General features: G+C 45.4%; 1 protein-coding gene across 12 annotated transcripts in view; it reads left to right on the plus strand.

Annotated features, from left to right (window-relative positions):
* The window catches only part of Kiaa1217 (KIAA1217 ortholog), a 529925-nt gene that overhangs the window by 357073 nt on the left and 155722 nt on the right, over positions 1 to 17130 (plus strand). For all 12 annotated transcript variants that reach the window (XM_017797805.2, XM_017797804.2, XM_029562900.1 and 9 more), the window contains one exon: positions 12190 to 12388. In XM_017797805.2, the coding sequence (XP_017653294.1) occupies positions 12190 to 12388 (199 nt within the window). The remainder of the gene's footprint in view (positions 1 to 12189; positions 12389 to 17130) is intronic.

Here is a 17130-nt window from a genome sequence, read left to right on the forward strand (position 1 = left end):
CTGAGCATCAAACACTGTTCTCAGTCCTTTTCCCTAGGAGAATAGGCGTACTATGATCCCCATTTTGCAAATGAGAAGACTGAGGCACAGTTAGGTTACACAATTTGCCCAAGCCTACACTGCTAGTTAGTTACTAGCAGAACTGAGGCTTGCCTCTGGGCAGTCTGGCCCCAGTAATCAATCATCAAAGTTAATATTTATTTGCCCATAAACTCAGCGCCCTCTATTTCATAGTGACTTAGATTGTGGATTGTTCCAGCTCCAGGAGATGGGAAGCATCCCCAGTCATTTGGCTCTGTGTTGGATAGCTGTGCCAAAGAAGGCTGTGGCACATAGCCACCCACATCCTCTGTCCCCCAAGCATGGGCTTATTTATTCCTCTACTCTCTCCTGAATATGCACACATCAAAACCATAGTCCTTAGAGGCCCCAAATGCGCTGTGGTCAGGAACCATCTAGCTGTCTGCCTTTTACAAAGGTGTCCCCCTCCCTCCTGGCCAGTCTCAGTGACCCCACTGACCTCTTCACTTTCCCTTTTAAAATAACCAGCCTCTTTAATCTTCTTTTTAGGACAAGCTCAAATGAGAAAGTTCCTGCTCAAGTAAATAGACTTCAAAGTTAAATTTGGGGCTGGGCATAGTGGCTCAGGCCTTTAACTCCAGCGCTTAGAGGCAGACACATGTAGAGTTTATGAGTTTGAGGACAGCCTGGTCTACATAGTGTTCCAGGCCAGCCAGGGGTACACAGTGAGATTCTGTCTTAAAAAAAAAAAAAAAGTTAAATTTGGGCTACATGTGCCAGAAAGCACCATTGTGTTCCACAGCAACCGAATTCTCACAGGTGTTTATCCTTAATTTTTTTAAAGAAACTGTTCCTAATTTATTTTCACATTCCTATAATTCATACAAAATAGAGGCCTCTTGACCACTTCCTTACACGTGTGCACCAACAGAAGCACGGAGAGGGAAAAAATACACAGTGAGCTCTTCCCTGGAGCTATACACAGTGTCATTAATTGTTCTTCAAAATGGAGATTTGCTAAAAGGTCAGGGTAGCTAAACGTTTTGCAGCATTCATAGTTTACAGGTGCTATCTTGTGAGTTTTTAAAGATTATTCTCACCAGGAATATATCATGTAGATATTCTGATTATCTTACTTATTTTTGTGGTTCTGGAGATAGAGCCCAGGGCCATGTCCATGCCATGCAAGTGCTCTACCACTGAATTGGGACTTGCATAAAGTAGTTTTTGCTGGTTGTTTTTTGTTTGTTTGCTTCATTTGAAATTCATTGCTATGAAATCGAGCATGCAGAGGTGGTGTGTGTGTGTGTGTGTGTGTGTGTGTGTGTATGTATGCTTGCAGTGTGAGTTTGTAATAGCAAACTATTCCCAGGATATGTGGAGTCTGGCCACAGTACTAATGCTTGGTGGTCTCCAACATGGGAGAGTAGCCCATCTCTCTGTGGTCATGTCCCCTGTGGAGTAGTGAGGACATCCTAAGCATCCCAGGACATTTGCATTGGATCTTTGCTGCTGAGAAAAGCCTGGTTGGCTCCACAACAATGCAGTTAATCTTTAGGGGATCCACCCCTGGCCTGGGACCTCACATCCTCCCCAAAGCTTAGACTGAAGGGATGGGTTTAATAATGGCTTTTGCTAGGAGGCCTTCCAAGGTGTGTCTATAGCATCCTGTTATCTTGATGGTGTTTTACATGGAATTTCAAAGCCTGCAAGCAGGACCCTTTCCTTTCATCACTGTAATAACAGCAATTCTCACATTGATACCTTTTATCCCAAAGCCTTTAAAGCGCATTCCTGACTCTAAATTTCAGAGGCATCTGCTGTCTTGCTCCAGGGTGGGGAGCCCTCCACTGTGAGGGCTATGGAGCAGCAGCCTGTTCAGCTCCTTGCTTGTTTGTAATGCGCACCTTGCTCATTCCGGAAAGAAAAGAAGCAGGGGATAAGTTAATTGATTACCGGTAGTGTGCAATGAAAAGACATCCCCCCTGAGGTGACACAGTAAAGATGAAACCTCACAGAAGGAAGCAGTTCACACATGTCAGTCTGTAATCAGCTTGCACATTAAGTCTAGCCTGATGCGTCCTGGCTGTATTTTACAAAATTCTTGTTCTATGACAAAGTAATACCTGTTCCTACTTCAGGAGGCAAAATGGTTTTCCTCTTTTTTTTTTGTCTTTTTGAGACAGGGTCTCCCTGTAGTCCCAGCTGTCCTGGAACTCACGATGTAGACCAGGCTGGCCTTAAACTCACAGAGATCCACCTGCCTCTGCTTCCAGAGTGCTGGGATTAAAGGCATGTGCCACCACGCCCAGCCCTCTTTTTAAATTCTAAAAGAAGCATTATTTGTTCTTGCCTTCTTCCTAAGACACACAGGTTGGACATCATAGGCAGGGTCAGCAAGTAAACAGCAATATAGTTCACCTAGCCTCTTATTTCGAATTCATGAAATAAAAGTGGAAAACATGGCAGTATAAATAATTGCTGCACCGATGAACGTCTGAAGGGGATGGGGCGGGGGGGGGGGGGGTCTGAGCTTGTGAGATCCAGATGTAAAACTTGCTGATGGTTGCTTTTCCTAACCTGCTGGAAGGATGCTCAATGAAGATGCTGAGCGCCGGGCCTCCTTTTTTTAAACAGCCTCCATCACAGGCTGCCTCTGTGGGGAGTTGCCAGCAGCCCATCCTGGAAATAGCTTCAGATGAGTCTTTGTCTTGCTACAAGTTCGCCATCATGAGGGCAGGGGGCAGGTTGAGGTCTAACCCTGCAAGTTGAGACAGCTGTCCTGCATACTTACCTGGAGAGGTGTCTGTCATGTCCCACCTGTAGGATGATAAACTTGAGCAGCAACTCAAGGCAGAACTGAGCCACTTATAAAAGGAAAACCACATCAGCTACACATAATGGACAGCAGAAAATTCTCACGAGACTATAAAAATTTGCCAAAATTCCACATTTTCCTGGTTTGAAAGGCTCTGAAGTTCAGTTCCTGTAATGACATCAGAAAAGCTGACTTCAAAGTCCGTCTCTTTACAAGGTGAAGAGATGTCCACAATGGATTGTCAGGTCTGGCAGCTAGTGCCTTTACCTGCTGAGCCACCATGCTGACCCCTCTTTTCTCCTAAATCAAACTAATCTTGGCTCGGCTTCCAGCTGTTGAGAAACTCATTCTCATGATATTCAGAGGAAGCATTGTACCCTTGCTTGGGGGTCATAAAGAAACCCCAGGAGCCCAGTATCCATTAAAACTGGGTAAAGGCCAAGTATGGTTTGCTTGCAGACAGGTGCATGTAGGGATCCTTGCTAAGCTTCCAAGGACTAAGCATTTAAGCACACCACAGACTCATTTTCCCAATCAGGGTTGTTCTTTGTAAATGGAATCCAGGTCTCCCTGATGAAGAACAAATCAGTGTCACCATCATCAACATCCTGTCATCCCCTTCTTGGCCCTAAAAGTCACCCAGTCCCTTCTCCCTGCCTCCACGCCTTCCAGATTCATTTTCAAAATTTTGCCTTTCGAGCCCAAACTAGGGAGAGGATCTTTGGGCAACCTGGGTACCATAAGTACTCAGCTAATAGCCCTTTCCCCTAGGAAGACACCAGAACTCAAACTTGGTAGTCTTCCCAGGAGCTTCCCAGGTGGTAAGGCAAAGAAGTTTCATAATCTTTATGTTCTTTCCTATAATCCCAAAGACAAGAAAATTAAATGAATCCTATTGAAGGACGGGAATAATGTGCAAAGAATAGTCTATGGAGAGTTTATAGCCTGGTGTTTCTTACAGATGTGTCCACCCTGTGGCAGCATGCATGCGACTCAACACATTGGTAGATGACACTCACTGTCTTACTGTAATGTACAAGGGCTGGACATAGCCATAAACGATGAGGACATGTCCTTTTCTGCCAGAACCGTCCTTGTCATTTGCTTGCTGGCATTGGTAGAAAAGGACTTGTCTGGGGAAAGCAAATGGGCCAAGGGCCTGCCTGGCTTGCTTTACTCGCGACCACGGGCGGCTCACCGCGTAGACGCCCATGGCAGCTGAGGGCAGGCCATCAATGGGCCCTGAGCACTTGGCTTCCCAGCCTTCACATCTTTCTGATCCAACAGTGAAACAACGCACACATAGAAGAGAGACGTGAAAGAAAACGTGCAGTTGAGCTTTGTTCCAGTGCTGAGTCACAGGATTTCACTCCAGACCAAACACGGCTGTTTTCACAGGTGAAAATCATGAATAATGTCTGGGACTCTTGGTAAAGAGGGAGGAAAAAGTGTTGAAACACTAGCCTTGAAGAAACAGAGTGTGGGCAGAGTTTATCAAGGAAAATTCATCAAAATAAATCCTAAAGGAGATGGTTACCCCTTTTCCAAATTGAGAAAGGAAAGTCTGTTTTCCACAGATCAAGTAAAGGTAGAAGATGCTCGGACATGCGAAGCCCGAAGCTGCCATTCCAATGTGGGCTCGGCCTTCAGCACTCACCCTGCCAGGAGGCTCAGAAGTTCTGGAAACTCATGATCTGTTCTGCCTTCCAGGATGAAGCACACAGAAAGACACAAGCACGCAGTTTTGAATGAGTGTAGTCCTTACTCTTGATGGACAGCAGGGATCTTTAGTGACTGTGCCCGCAGTTTCCATTGAAAATAAAAGCTGATGTATTCTTCTCCATCATTTCTCTGAGACTTTAAAACCAGGACCATTCCGATAGTTACAAGATGGTTCTAGAAACACAGATGTTTCTTGCATTTATATTGAGGTTTCCTCATCTACTTGGCATCGACAACCATGGATGCGTTCAGTGCATTGCCGTTCTTGATTATCATCACAGGAGTGGTGCTGAGGGACTAGGTAGCTCAGGTGCTGAAGGACTAGACCCCAGACTTTGGGGTTTTTTTCTGGCCATAGGCCACAGAAGCTGCTGGAAGAACAAGATGCCATGTGGAGCTCAGGGCTGGCTATTCCCAAGTGTAGCTGGACATGGGTCCCAGAGTTAACCTGAGAGTGGCTGGTGCCTGCTCTTTAGTTGAAGTTAGAATTTTGACTAGGTTGAGTTGACAGTTTCTCAAGTACAGGAAATGGAGCTCACCAGTGTCGGGTGTCAGGATCCAGCTAAGGGAGCCAGTTCACAATGACCAGGAGTGAGGCTTTCCAAATTTATTTGTATTGTATTTCTGAGTTCACTGTGGCAAACTGAGCATTTATTAAGATGGCAGAAAACTTCATTAAGGAAAGGGTGATTTTTCTTCTCAAAACATACTGCACTCTGAATCCTTTAGCTACCCTGACACCCTACCCTCCCAACGATTAGCATATATATAAAGCTTACTTTCAGGTTTGCTCTGGACTTCAGCGTTTCAGTTTAGAGTTTAAAGAATCTGAAATGGGAGTGGAAACATGATCATGGATGACTCTCCAATTTTCTTTCCTCTTTGGCTGTAGTGTTCAAATACAACATTGCAAAATAGACGCGTAAAGTTGATGCCCATAGTGGACGCTCCGTTGTGTGTGTTCATGCTGATGTGTTCAGCTGGGCATGAACATAGACCTTAGCATGACCTAGCCACATGCTTCTATCCAGAAGGTACTGCAGAGTCAACAGTGTATAGGAAATATCAGTAAACTAAGTTTTTTCTTTATGTGATATATAACTTGGAATTATGATTTTCATTCAAAAGGGAATTTAAAATTTTTTTGATTTATTTATTTTTATTTTCTGTGTATGAGTGTTATGCCTGCGTGTATGTAAGTACACCTGTGTCGTTCCGTTTCCTGGAGGACAGAAGAGGGTGTGGGATTCCCTGGAACTGGAGTTACTTACGGACGGTTGTTAACTACCATGTGGATGCTGGCATTTGAACCCAGGTCCTCTGCAAGAGCAGCCAGTGCTCTTAACCATTGAGCCATTGCTCCAATCCCTCAAAAGGGAATTTTAAGTAACAAGTAGCTCAACCTCTGGCCTTACATATGGACCAGTTGTGTCCCATTGACCACTTTTTGGTAGAAGGTGACCTAGAGTCAGCACCCCTGAGTCCAGGATCAATTTAGCAATGAGGCTCATCTCTGGAAACCTACATACTGATCTGTGTTCCTTCTCTGCTAGAGACTCAGCACACGTTGCTCAGCCTCTCCATTTCCTCAGTGGTAGGCACTGTGTGATTTTATGAGATTACCACGTATGAGCCACTGGCTCAGAGCAGCAGGCACCTGAAATTAGTTCCCTTCCCTCCTCCTTCCGGAAGAGAAGATTCCAGGCAATCCAGTCTGAGTAGGTTGTAGATGGGGACATGGAGAGAGCCATGTGGATCTTCTCACATCAGTGTTGCTCAGTGAGACAGAGTTCTCTTTGAAGAGGAGACTAGAAAGGATGAGTGGGTTTTGGTGACCTGCTCACATAGACCTCCCTGTTTCCAGTTGTGTCTGTGGACCTAGGACAGCTGGTGTGCTGGGGTAGAAGGTTGTGATGAAATTGCAGGGAGATTCATGTCATGGGTCTCCATGGAGCAGCAAAGGAAAGCCAGTCATAGGGATGGTTGAGTTTTGCTTCATTGGTCCAGAGAGTGTTCCCATCACCCCCTGCTTCCTCTGCAGGTGGGACCAGCTCTCTGTTTCACTGCAGAGCACATGGTGGTCCAAGCAGGACCCAGAAAATTCTTTTGTAAAAGAAATGTTTTATTATTTTTATCTTATGAGTGTATTGCTTGATATGTGTAAGTGTGCCTGTGTTGTGCAATGCCTGTGGAGGTCAGAGGAGGGCACCGGATCCCCTGGAACTGGAGTTATGATTGGTTGTTAGCCACAGTGTGGGTTCTGGGATTCAAACATGGGTCTTCTGCAAGAGCAGCCAGTGCTCTTAATCACTGAGCCATCTTTCCAGCCCCCAAAATTCTTCATTGCAGGTGAAATGAGGCTAAATCTGAAATCCTGTGTGTACTTTGCTTCTTTGGAGGAAGATTAAAATAATTTCCATATATATATATATATATATACACACACACACATATACACATGCACATATACGTGTGTATACATACGTTTGTGTGTGCATCCGGAGGCTGGAGGTCAATGTCAGGCATCTTCCTCAGTTGCTCTCTGTGTTGTTTTTTGTTGAGACAGAGTCTCAAGGAACCTGGGTCCTGCTGGTTGGGCTACACTGGTTGGCCAGCAAGCCCCGGGGATCCGCCCGCCTCTACCTCCCCAGCACTGGGATTACAGGTGTGTGCTGCTGTGCCCAGCTTTTATGTGAGTAGTGGGGAACTGACCTCAGGTCCTCGTGTTCTGTTGACCCACTGAGCGGACTCCATATCCCCTCTCCTTTCCTGTGGTAGTAATGATGCCATGGATAGTAAAGGGTTTTGCTTATGTCTTTTGCTGTTTAGTGCTGGAGATTAAACCCTGAGCATGCGCTCTGCCCCTAAGCCGCACCATCAGCCATAGGTGGGGTCTATTTTAATCCTTGTTTTTCCTGTTTATTTATTTTTATTTTATGTATATGCATGTTTTGCCTGCATGTATATAAGTGCACCCATGTTGTGCAATGCCTGTGGAGGCCAGAAAAGGGTTCCCCTGGAACTAGAGTTAAGGACATTATTAGCTGCCATGTGGGTGATGAGAACAGAACCCGGGTCCTCTGCAAGAGCAGCCAGTGCTCTTAACTGCTGAATCATTCCCAGTCCCTGCTTTGCCTCTAACTTTGCAAAACTAAATAGCATTCCTCTATATTGTAAGCCCCAGAGCCGTGGCTTTGGCCTCAAGGTGCTGCTGTCCATGCCAGGATCTGATGCTCCACGGTCTGCTTCATGCCTTCTCTGTGGCCTTTCTGCTTCACTTTCCTCCACTTCTGACACCTGCCAGTTCTCAGTCCCAGGGCTTTGTTTCTGGGGAAGAGAATTCGACTGGTTTAGCCAAGGTCAGGTGGCTACTAATTGGTCCAGTTGAGAGGGACCGAGCTTGGGCCAGGTCAGTGCCCTTTGCTCAGCCTCCAGCAGCTTTCTGCATCTCCCGCACTTAAGCTCTTCTACTCTTCCCACCCATCTTTGTTTTTACTTTTTATTACTGTAGTGCTTGGATCAAACCCAGAGCTTTAGGTGTGCTGGGCAAGCCTCAGCCACTGCTCTATCCCCAGCCTACCCTCTCCTAATGCCTGCAGCTCCCTCCCTTGGCGCTTCCTGATCACACCATTCTACCTGATTTTTGTTTGTTTGTCTGAGACAAGGTCATATGTAGCCCAGGCTAGCCTCAAACTCAAACTTGCTATGTAGCCGAGGATGGCTTTTTGACTTTTGGTCTTTCTGCCTCTATCTTCTAAATGCTGAGAGCTGCCACCATGCCATTTGTGGAGTGCTATGATTAAACGGAAGGCTCTGTGATTGCTGGGCAAACATTCAACCCACTGAACCGTATCCCCAGGCCCTGGGCATACAATTCTCGGTTACCAAATATACCTTAAATGCTTTATGAGCTCGAGAATCATATGCAGTATTTATTCTGAGCCACCTCCTCACCCTGGGCCGGGTACAGGCCAACCTTCCAAGTGCATTTTAACGTCTTTGGTTTTTTTTTTCCCCCAATATATGATATCATGGGATAGCTAACACTAATGCTAACAATTTCCATCTTCTTTTCTATGACCTGAATGATGCCTCTGCAGTGAGCTGGCATCTGAGGGGAGGGTACAGTATATGAGGAGATTGCTAATACACAGGGATAGTTTTCAGTAAGAAACTGGATGACACAAAAATCAAGAGAAGTATACATTTAGAACTGAATATTTACATATAGGAAGTTAGAGAAAACATCAGACTTTGTATCTCTATTTTTATATTGCACCACCATGATGACCCTGGAGGTCTTATTTCTTCAAGAATTATTGCCTTTTGCAGTGGAAAAATAGCAACTCATCAAATGTTACGTGCCTGCCATAGGCTACAAAGACAGCTGGACTACAGAGGTGGTAAATGGAGTCATTTTGCTAGGCCAAATTTCTCTCTCTCTCTCCCTCTCCCCTCCCCCTTCCCTCTCTCCCTCCCTTCCTCTCTCCCCACTCTCTCATTTAAGGATGAGGACATCTTGGCCTCAGATTCAGCTTAGTGTAGTAACTCAGAGGCACCATCTCTCATGACCACAGCCATTTCTCTTAAGTCTTTGTAAGGTAGGCAGTGATTGAGGTCTGATTTCCTTAGTCAGATACTACTCTTGATTTGATTCCCAGCACTAGGTGGGGAAACAAAAAACAAAAAGCCTCATAAAGAGTATCCACACCCAGGGCTCAACAGTTAAGAGCTTTGGCTGTTCAGTTCCCAACACCCACGTGATGACTAACACCCATCTGTAGCTCCAGTTCCAGGGTATCCAGTGCCCTCTTCTGGCCTCCATGGGCATTGCATACATGGGTACACATATACATGCAGGCAAGATGCTCGTATACATAAAATAAAAATTAATTAAAAAAAGAGTATCCGCTCATAATAGAAGCTGACTTTATGAAAAATAAATTGAGAAATAAACTGCTTTGGAAGCTTGCATGGAAAAATTAACCAAAAGGGACACTCTTCCTGTTAATGAGGATTGTTTCTGGCTAGAATCTTGTTTCATAATCTCCTTGGCTTATAGCTGTCTGAGTTTCCTGTGGGATACACAGGAATATGCAGGCATCTCCAGCAGTCACATCCCATCCTGTAAGGTCAGGGAAAGAGAAGAAAAATCCTTATTTCTGTTTCCCTCTCTGGGAGAGTCCTGAGAGGCACCCAAGGTATGGAGATACAGGGGAAGGAACTGACTGTCCCATCCTCATAGGGGTCCGCTTTAGTGATATCACACAGGCCTGCAGCATTACTCAGTAGCCCAAGTTTTAGTGTCGGACAGGTTATACAGTTTTCAGCATCCCCTGATCAGGAAATCACAGAGAATTTCCAGATAGCCACAGAGCATGAAACCTAGTACAAATCACTGGACACTGGGGTCCCAGATGACCACACAGATCATAACCTCAGGAAGCCTTGGGAGTTCAGTGGCCAGACATTAAGTCAAAGTGCACTGGCACCCTTAGGAAGCATGAAGGCAATTAAGGACTGGAACTGACCAACAAACCCAACTCCCAGGTCCAATCACCAGCACCTTTGGCAGCTTAGTAAGGCAAAACCATACCAACATGATTAATTCAGACCAGTTTGCCTTCCTGAAGGTGCCTGGAGCCGTGTGATGCCTTGGGCCGGGAAGAAGGGAGGGCTGAGACAGTTCGCTCCTCCCTCACAGTTCCCAGGTTCTCTGCCCTCCTGACTTTCTAATCTCCATTCTCTGCACTATAGCCAGAGTGGCCCTCTGGAAAATGCAGTCTACCCTGCTGCTGTTAATCTCTTTCCCTGTCTGAATACCTCAGTGCCCTTTTGTTATCCTCAAGTACAATGAAAATCTCACCAAGATTCCATCTGTACCCCCCTCAGCAACTCCCCATCCCTGAAATGTCTCTGTGTAGAGGACTTGGTGCAAGCTGTGACATACAAGTGGACACACTAGGTCACATCCCCCTTCAACTTCTTTCTTCCTGGAGATCAAAATTTACATGTTTCTGACTGTACCCCTATGCATTCCCTGCCCACAGCCACCGCCAATCCAGGATGGTGCACTTCCTTCCATTGAACCTTTAAATATTCTATTATTTTTATTTTATGTGTATCATCGCCTGTACTACAGATGGTTGTGAGTGCACCCATGGTGTGCAATGCCCATGGAAGTCAGAAGACAGTGTTAGAGCCCCCTGGTACTGGAATTACAGATAGTTGTTAGCCACCATGTGGGTGCTGGGAATTGAATCCAGGTCCTCTGCAAGAGCAGTCAGTGCTCTTCACCACTGAGCCATCTCTCCAGCCCCAACACTGCACCTTTAATTCCTCTTTAATGTACATCTCTTGGATTATAAGCACCACAGGGAAGGAAGTTGTATTCTATGCACAGTGTCTGGAGTATAGTGAGGGCTCCGTAGGTATTTGTTGAAATGTGAGTGGATAGACCACACAGTTCACACTTTACACTGGAGCCATGGTTATCTGTTATTTGCTATTTTTCACATTTCAATAGTTGTTTCAGGAGCTGTTTGACCTCAGCTAGCATGCTGTCTGCCTTTCTGTCCCCACAGTGCTCATCCTGTCATTCAGAGAATATTACGGGGTAAGAGATGATGGACATTTGACATATTTGTTCCCTGATTCAGTTAGGCTGTGTATTGGTGGGATTCAGTTGTCTGTTGATTTTGGAGACGAAGAAAAAGCAAAGCTAGACATAACCTTACTTAAGGGTTTCCATCTCAAAATAAAATCAGTCACTGTGTCAACTTACTGGTTTCTGAGACATTTTGGATTGTTGGTTTATTTGTTTTGATTTGCTGGAGACACATATACTCTATCACCAAGCTAATTGTCCAGCCATTGGCTTTGGATTTGCTGGGTCGGTCAGGCCAACTTAGAACTCATGATCCTCTGCCAGTACCTCCCAAGTGCCCACCACACCCAAATGGAAATAGCTCTTTCTTTTTGATTGATGTTTGTCTGCATGTATGTAAGTACAACATATTCATGCAGTGCTCTTGGAAGCCAGAAGAGGGCATCAGATCCCCTAAAACTGGAGTTACAGATGCTTGTAAGTAGCTGTGTGGGTGCTGGAAACAGAACTTTGGTTTTCTGCAAGAGCAGCCAATGCTCTTAATTGTTAAACCATCTCTCTAGCTCCAAGAAAAAGTTCTTGGTAGAAGACTTAGAAGGACTGGTTGTGTCCAGTTCACTGTGATGTGAGCCTACTATCCACTTTAGTGCATAGAAATGTGCCCAGTCCTACCTGTTGTGATATAACTGTGAGAATATGTCCAGTGGGCAAAGCCATTGATTCTTTCCTGTAACAGAGGCTTTCTCTTACCCTGTTTGCAGTGGCGTTTAAGGGCAGACACCCACTTCTTACTGGGATCATAAAGAACATTTATTTTCTCAGTAACTTGTATGATTGATACCGTCCACGATTTCGTTTTTCAGTATAGTTCTTCTGGTAGACATTTTTCCATGGCTATAGTGTATGTCCAGCATAGCTGGACTTGGAAATCTCTTAATAATAATAATAGTAATAATAATAATAATAATAACAATAATAATTTCCTTAAATAGTAATGCTTTCTTTGACATGTCTTTTGCAGACAAGAAGCCCTAAGCTGTCTCACAGTCCTCAGCCTCCCAATCTGGGGGATCCGATTGAGCATTTATCAGAGACATCCGGTGATTCCTTGGAAGCCATGTCTGAGGCAGACGCACCAAGTCCTTTTGCCAGAGGAAGTCGAACTCGAGCAAGTCTTCCCGTGGTGAGGTCAGCCAACCAAACAAAAGAAAGATCTCTGGGTAAGCTTCAAAAGGCAGTGTGGTGGTTTGAATGAGACTGTCCCCCACCAGCTCAGAGGGTTTGAATGCTTGGTTCTGGTTGGTGGTGCTGTTTGTGGAGGGTCCTCTGGAACTGTAGGCTAAGTAAATTCTTTCTTCTATAAGTTGCTTTGGTCATGCTGTTTTATCACAGCAACAGAACAGTAACTCATACAAGCAGTTTCTGATGCCCTTTTCTTACAGCATCCATTTTTTTTTACTTACAAACATTTTGCCCTGCATTCAAATGTTAATTTGATCTTAATTTGTACAAACACCCTGGGGGATTTTGTCAGTTTAGTGTTGTGTTAACTTTCTGCCACTATGACAGAACACCTAAGGCAATCCATGTATAAGGAGAAAAGATTTATTTTGGCTCCCTGTCTTAGAGGTTTCAGTCCTTCTTTGGCTGGCTCTGTTGCTGACCAGTGGGAAGGCAGTGATCATAGAGGAGCAATGCTGCTCACCACCTGGTAGCCAGGAAGCAGAGAGGATGCCTGCACTCACGTGACGTGTTGCTTTATTCTTATGAGGAGAATACACATCTTGGTGGGCTCTTGTGGTGTTGCACAGCAGCTGCTGGGTAGCAGACAGGGAGGGAAGGGCCCAGGGCCTCCTTCCACTTGGCTCCACCCCCAGAGTGCCATTACCTCCCAGGGTTGTAGCTACAGACTGGTGAACGCATCTTTTACATATTGGCCTTTGGGGCACATTTACAATCCAAACCCAAATGAGGTGCTGAGCATTTCCAGAGGAATCAGCTAAGGCTATCCCTGGGGTGGGGGAACACATGTGGAACTGTCTGGGATCCGCAGCTTCAGCCACCAGGTTGGTAGTACTTGCTTATGTCCCTGGGCTAGGGACTACCAAGGGATGACCTATGGAGTGAGCCTTGCTCACCTCCCCTCTTGCTGAGCGGTTTGATGGGGTGCTCAAAGACCCCCCATCAGAACTCAGGGCTGTTGTGTTCTGGCATGAGAGTATTTGTTTCTTTTTTGTCTTTGCCATGTGTTCGTCTTTCCCTCCCTCTCTCCCTCCCTCTCTCCCTCCCTCCCTTCCTCCCTCCTTCCTTCCCTTCCTCTCTCCCTCCTTCCCTTCTTCCTTCCACCCACTAAGTCCATTTAGTGCTAGCTGTGTGTTCATTGAATGACCACATCCCCCAAAACAAATGATTCTACTCCCCCTGGCAACTATCCACTGTCAACAGTTCTTCCATAAGGACTGGGGCCTGGAGACTCTCCACATTATTTAGCTAAGATTTTGGCTGGCATGATCCTGAGTAGATCTTGTGCAGCAACAGAGCTGCTATTCAATCATGACTGAGAGCCATATCATCTCCAAAGGACAGCCTTTCAATGCTCTTCCCTCCATCCTCTGGCTCTTGCATTATTTCTGCTTCTTCTACAATGTTTATTGAAAGCTGTGGGACAGGCAATATCCTGTTTAGAACTGAGCACACAGTACTTTGACCAGTTATACCTCTCTCTGTTTTCTGCTGCTCACTGCAAAAAATAAATAAATAAATAAATAAATAAATAAATAAATAAATAAATAAATAAATAAAATCACAGACAGGTGGAGTTTTGGGGCAATAGGGGACAGAAGAGGGATCAATATGCAAAACCTTGAGTCTGGCCCATGCAGAAAGTAACTGAGTCTAGCAAGTGTGTTGCCAGAAGAATAAGGAGAAGACAGATGTGAATCCGTATCTTGACTTTGTTTCCTTATTGCAGAGAACAGAGCCAACTGGGTTCAGACTCCATTCTGTCAAAGGCTAACAAACAAATAACCCTATTATTATTTGTGTAGTCAGACATCTTCCTACCTACCTTAAAAGCATTATTATTTATATTGTCAATAGTAGTGTTCTTTTACTTTTATGTAGTCATGTCTTGTTTCTTCATCATCATCATTATTATTATTGCTATTATTGTATATGATGCGTGCGAATGTAGGCATGCCACATGCCATAGTGCGCATGTGGAGGTCAGAGGACAACTTTCAAGAGTCCATTTATTCTTCTACCTTGTTTCTGAGGCAGGGTCTCCTTGTTTCTGCTGGGCTGAATACTCCAGGCTGCTTGCTGGCCTGCAAGCTTCTGAGTAAGCCTCCCACCTTGCTGCAGAAATGCTGAGATTATAGATGCATGGAGTCACATGGGGCTTTTTATGTGGGGTCTGAGAATTGAACCCGGGCCATCAGGCTTGCACAGCAGCACTCTTATGTGCTGAGCCACCTTGCTGGCCCGTCACTGTTGTTTTAATTGAATACGTGTAAAGCAAATGCTAATGCATGTAAACTGCATTATGATCAAGTAAGGAACTGGCCATTTCAACCTACATCTCTGCAATGTTTAAGTTCTTAATGTCATCTAACAGTCCTGTACTTTTGAGGCGCACGATGGTGCCTCGTCACCATATACAGTGGGTCCTGATCATATCAGGCTGATTAAGACTTGTCATCTCCCTACCGCCATTTTGAGTTTGGCATCTTCAAGCTCTTTCTTACTCTTATTCTTAAAACATATAATAGGCTACTGTGAAGGTACAGATGGTTTTGTGAATTTGCGTGGCTTCCCTGTGTAGAGACCATACTGGTCTCTGAATTGGTCCAGTTTTAGTGTAAGTGTTGATGGAGCAAGCCCTCAGTAGTACATTTAACCTTCCGTTTCATGCTGGGTGTGGTGTGCCACACTGGAGTACTGGAAAGGCTAAGGCAGGAGGATTTTCAGTTACTGTCCAGCCTGGGTTACAGAGTGATTTTGAGGGCAGCTTGGACCAAAGTCGCTACAAACTGTCCTTAACTCCAGTTTCAGGGGAATCAAAGTCCTCTTCTGACCTCCGCAGCATTGCACGACACAGGTACACTCACACACATCCAGGCAATACATTCATACACATAAAATAAAAATAATAAATGAAAAAATTTTTTTAAAAAGCCAAAACAAAACCAACAACAACAAAAAGCAACCTTTCTTTTTTTATTTCTAGTTTTATACACTTGTTCTTAGACTAATAATTCAAGGTCCTTGAAGCCCTCAGAAAATTCTCTTTGGTTTTTTGTGTGTGTGTGTGTGTGTGTATGTGTATGTGTGTGTGTTTCTTTCTTTGAATTGGCAGTTACGTGGCAGGAGGGAAGTCGGACCCTAGATCTTATTAGCCCCATCTTACAAAAGTCTGTCTCTGGTACCACAGGGTTGGCCAGGCCAGTGTGAAGCTGTCATGGCCTCCCCATTACCACCAGGCTGTGCCTTCCACCTGGATTAAAGAGCTTGGGCTTTAGCCTCCTCTCACCCTTGAAGCTGGAGCCAGGCAGGGAGTGGAGTTGTCCTTTGTGCTTTGCAGGAAATGAGTGGGGATTGGGTCTCTAAATGAAGATAGCCCCTGCTTGGCTACATGAAGCGCCTGTGCACCTCCCCCAACCCCTGGGAACCTGAGCCTGCTGGATAATGGATTCTTTGTCTCCAAGGAAGGAATTTCCTTTTTGGCGCCACAGCTGCTGGCCTTGCAGGTGGATTCCTGCCCAGCACAGCCCTGGGCGGAGTGGAGAGGCTACAGGAGCAGGGACAGCCGTGCCCTAGGGATTGCTGAGGGAGATCTGTATGGTTCTGGCTGGTTGTGCTTCCGCAAAATAAGTATTCAGCCTGACTCTAAGCCCACTTTCCTATAAAGTGCCTGTAAAGACGCCATAGATGGCTAAAAATGTATCCGCCACCTTAATGAGGGGCATTTTAACTTGTGATTTTTTGCAACTTCAGGATAGAAACAAAACGGCACAGGGAGAAGAGAGGGCAGATGAGAAGTTTGCCAACGCCAGGCTAGCGGCAGCTTAAGGCTGCGAGGGTGGCGCTGGGCCAGCATGGTTGGTGCTGCCCATGACTGCCTCCTTGTGGCCAACTTGGGAATCCCCTCCAGGATGCCCCTGGTCCTCATATTGACGCTGGCTGGGGTTGATGAGGTCAGGAAATAAAGGGGGAAGTGTGAGTCACAAGGAACCTGTAAATGCAATCTCCTTTCAAAGGCCCTTGGTCAGCCTTGACTTTGGGGGAGTCTGCCTGATCTTATTTAACATGTAGACACACAGAATCTCTCCCCAGACTGCCACATAAGCACTAGTGTCCCACCAAGCCTCACATGCATAACAGCCTGCAGACCTACTGTTGGTGCTGTTTGGAAGTCCCTGGGTGCTTTAGGGAATCTGTATTGTCATTTTGTTGTGAATTACAGAATTTTAAGCTAGCTTTTGAAGCCCCATTGATCTTTATGTATTTATAATTTTCATCATTTGTTCATCATAGTTTTTTTTCTTTAAATCAACTGATGGGCCTGTGCTGGCATGCCGTTATCACTCACAGTTCATAGCTGGCAGTGAGGCCCATCCTTGTGATTATATACACAGGGTGGAATCAGACACGTCGTCGTGACAGGTAACGGCCACTGTAGGATCACCGCCCACAGATCCTCTGTATTCTGCCTATTATCCCTCCTTTCCCCTTAATCTCTGACCACCATTGAGCTCTTTTGATGTGCAATAGGCCTGCCTTTTCCAGAATGTTCTACAGTTGGAGTGAGACAGTTTGTCCCTTTCAGATTGACGGCTTCCACGTAGCAATACGCAGTTAAGTTTCCTCCATGTCTTTTCACGGCTTGAAGCTCATTTCTGTTTATCACTGAATAATGTTCCATCATCTCAATGTGTCAGTTTGCCCATTCACCCTCTGAAGG

Source organism: Nannospalax galili, unplaced genomic scaffold (genome assembly GCF_000622305.1).
Source record: "Nannospalax galili isolate Female #2095 unplaced genomic scaffold, S.galili_v1.0 scaffold14, whole genome shotgun sequence".
NCBI lineage: Eukaryota > Metazoa > Chordata > Mammalia > Rodentia > Spalacidae > Nannospalax > Nannospalax galili.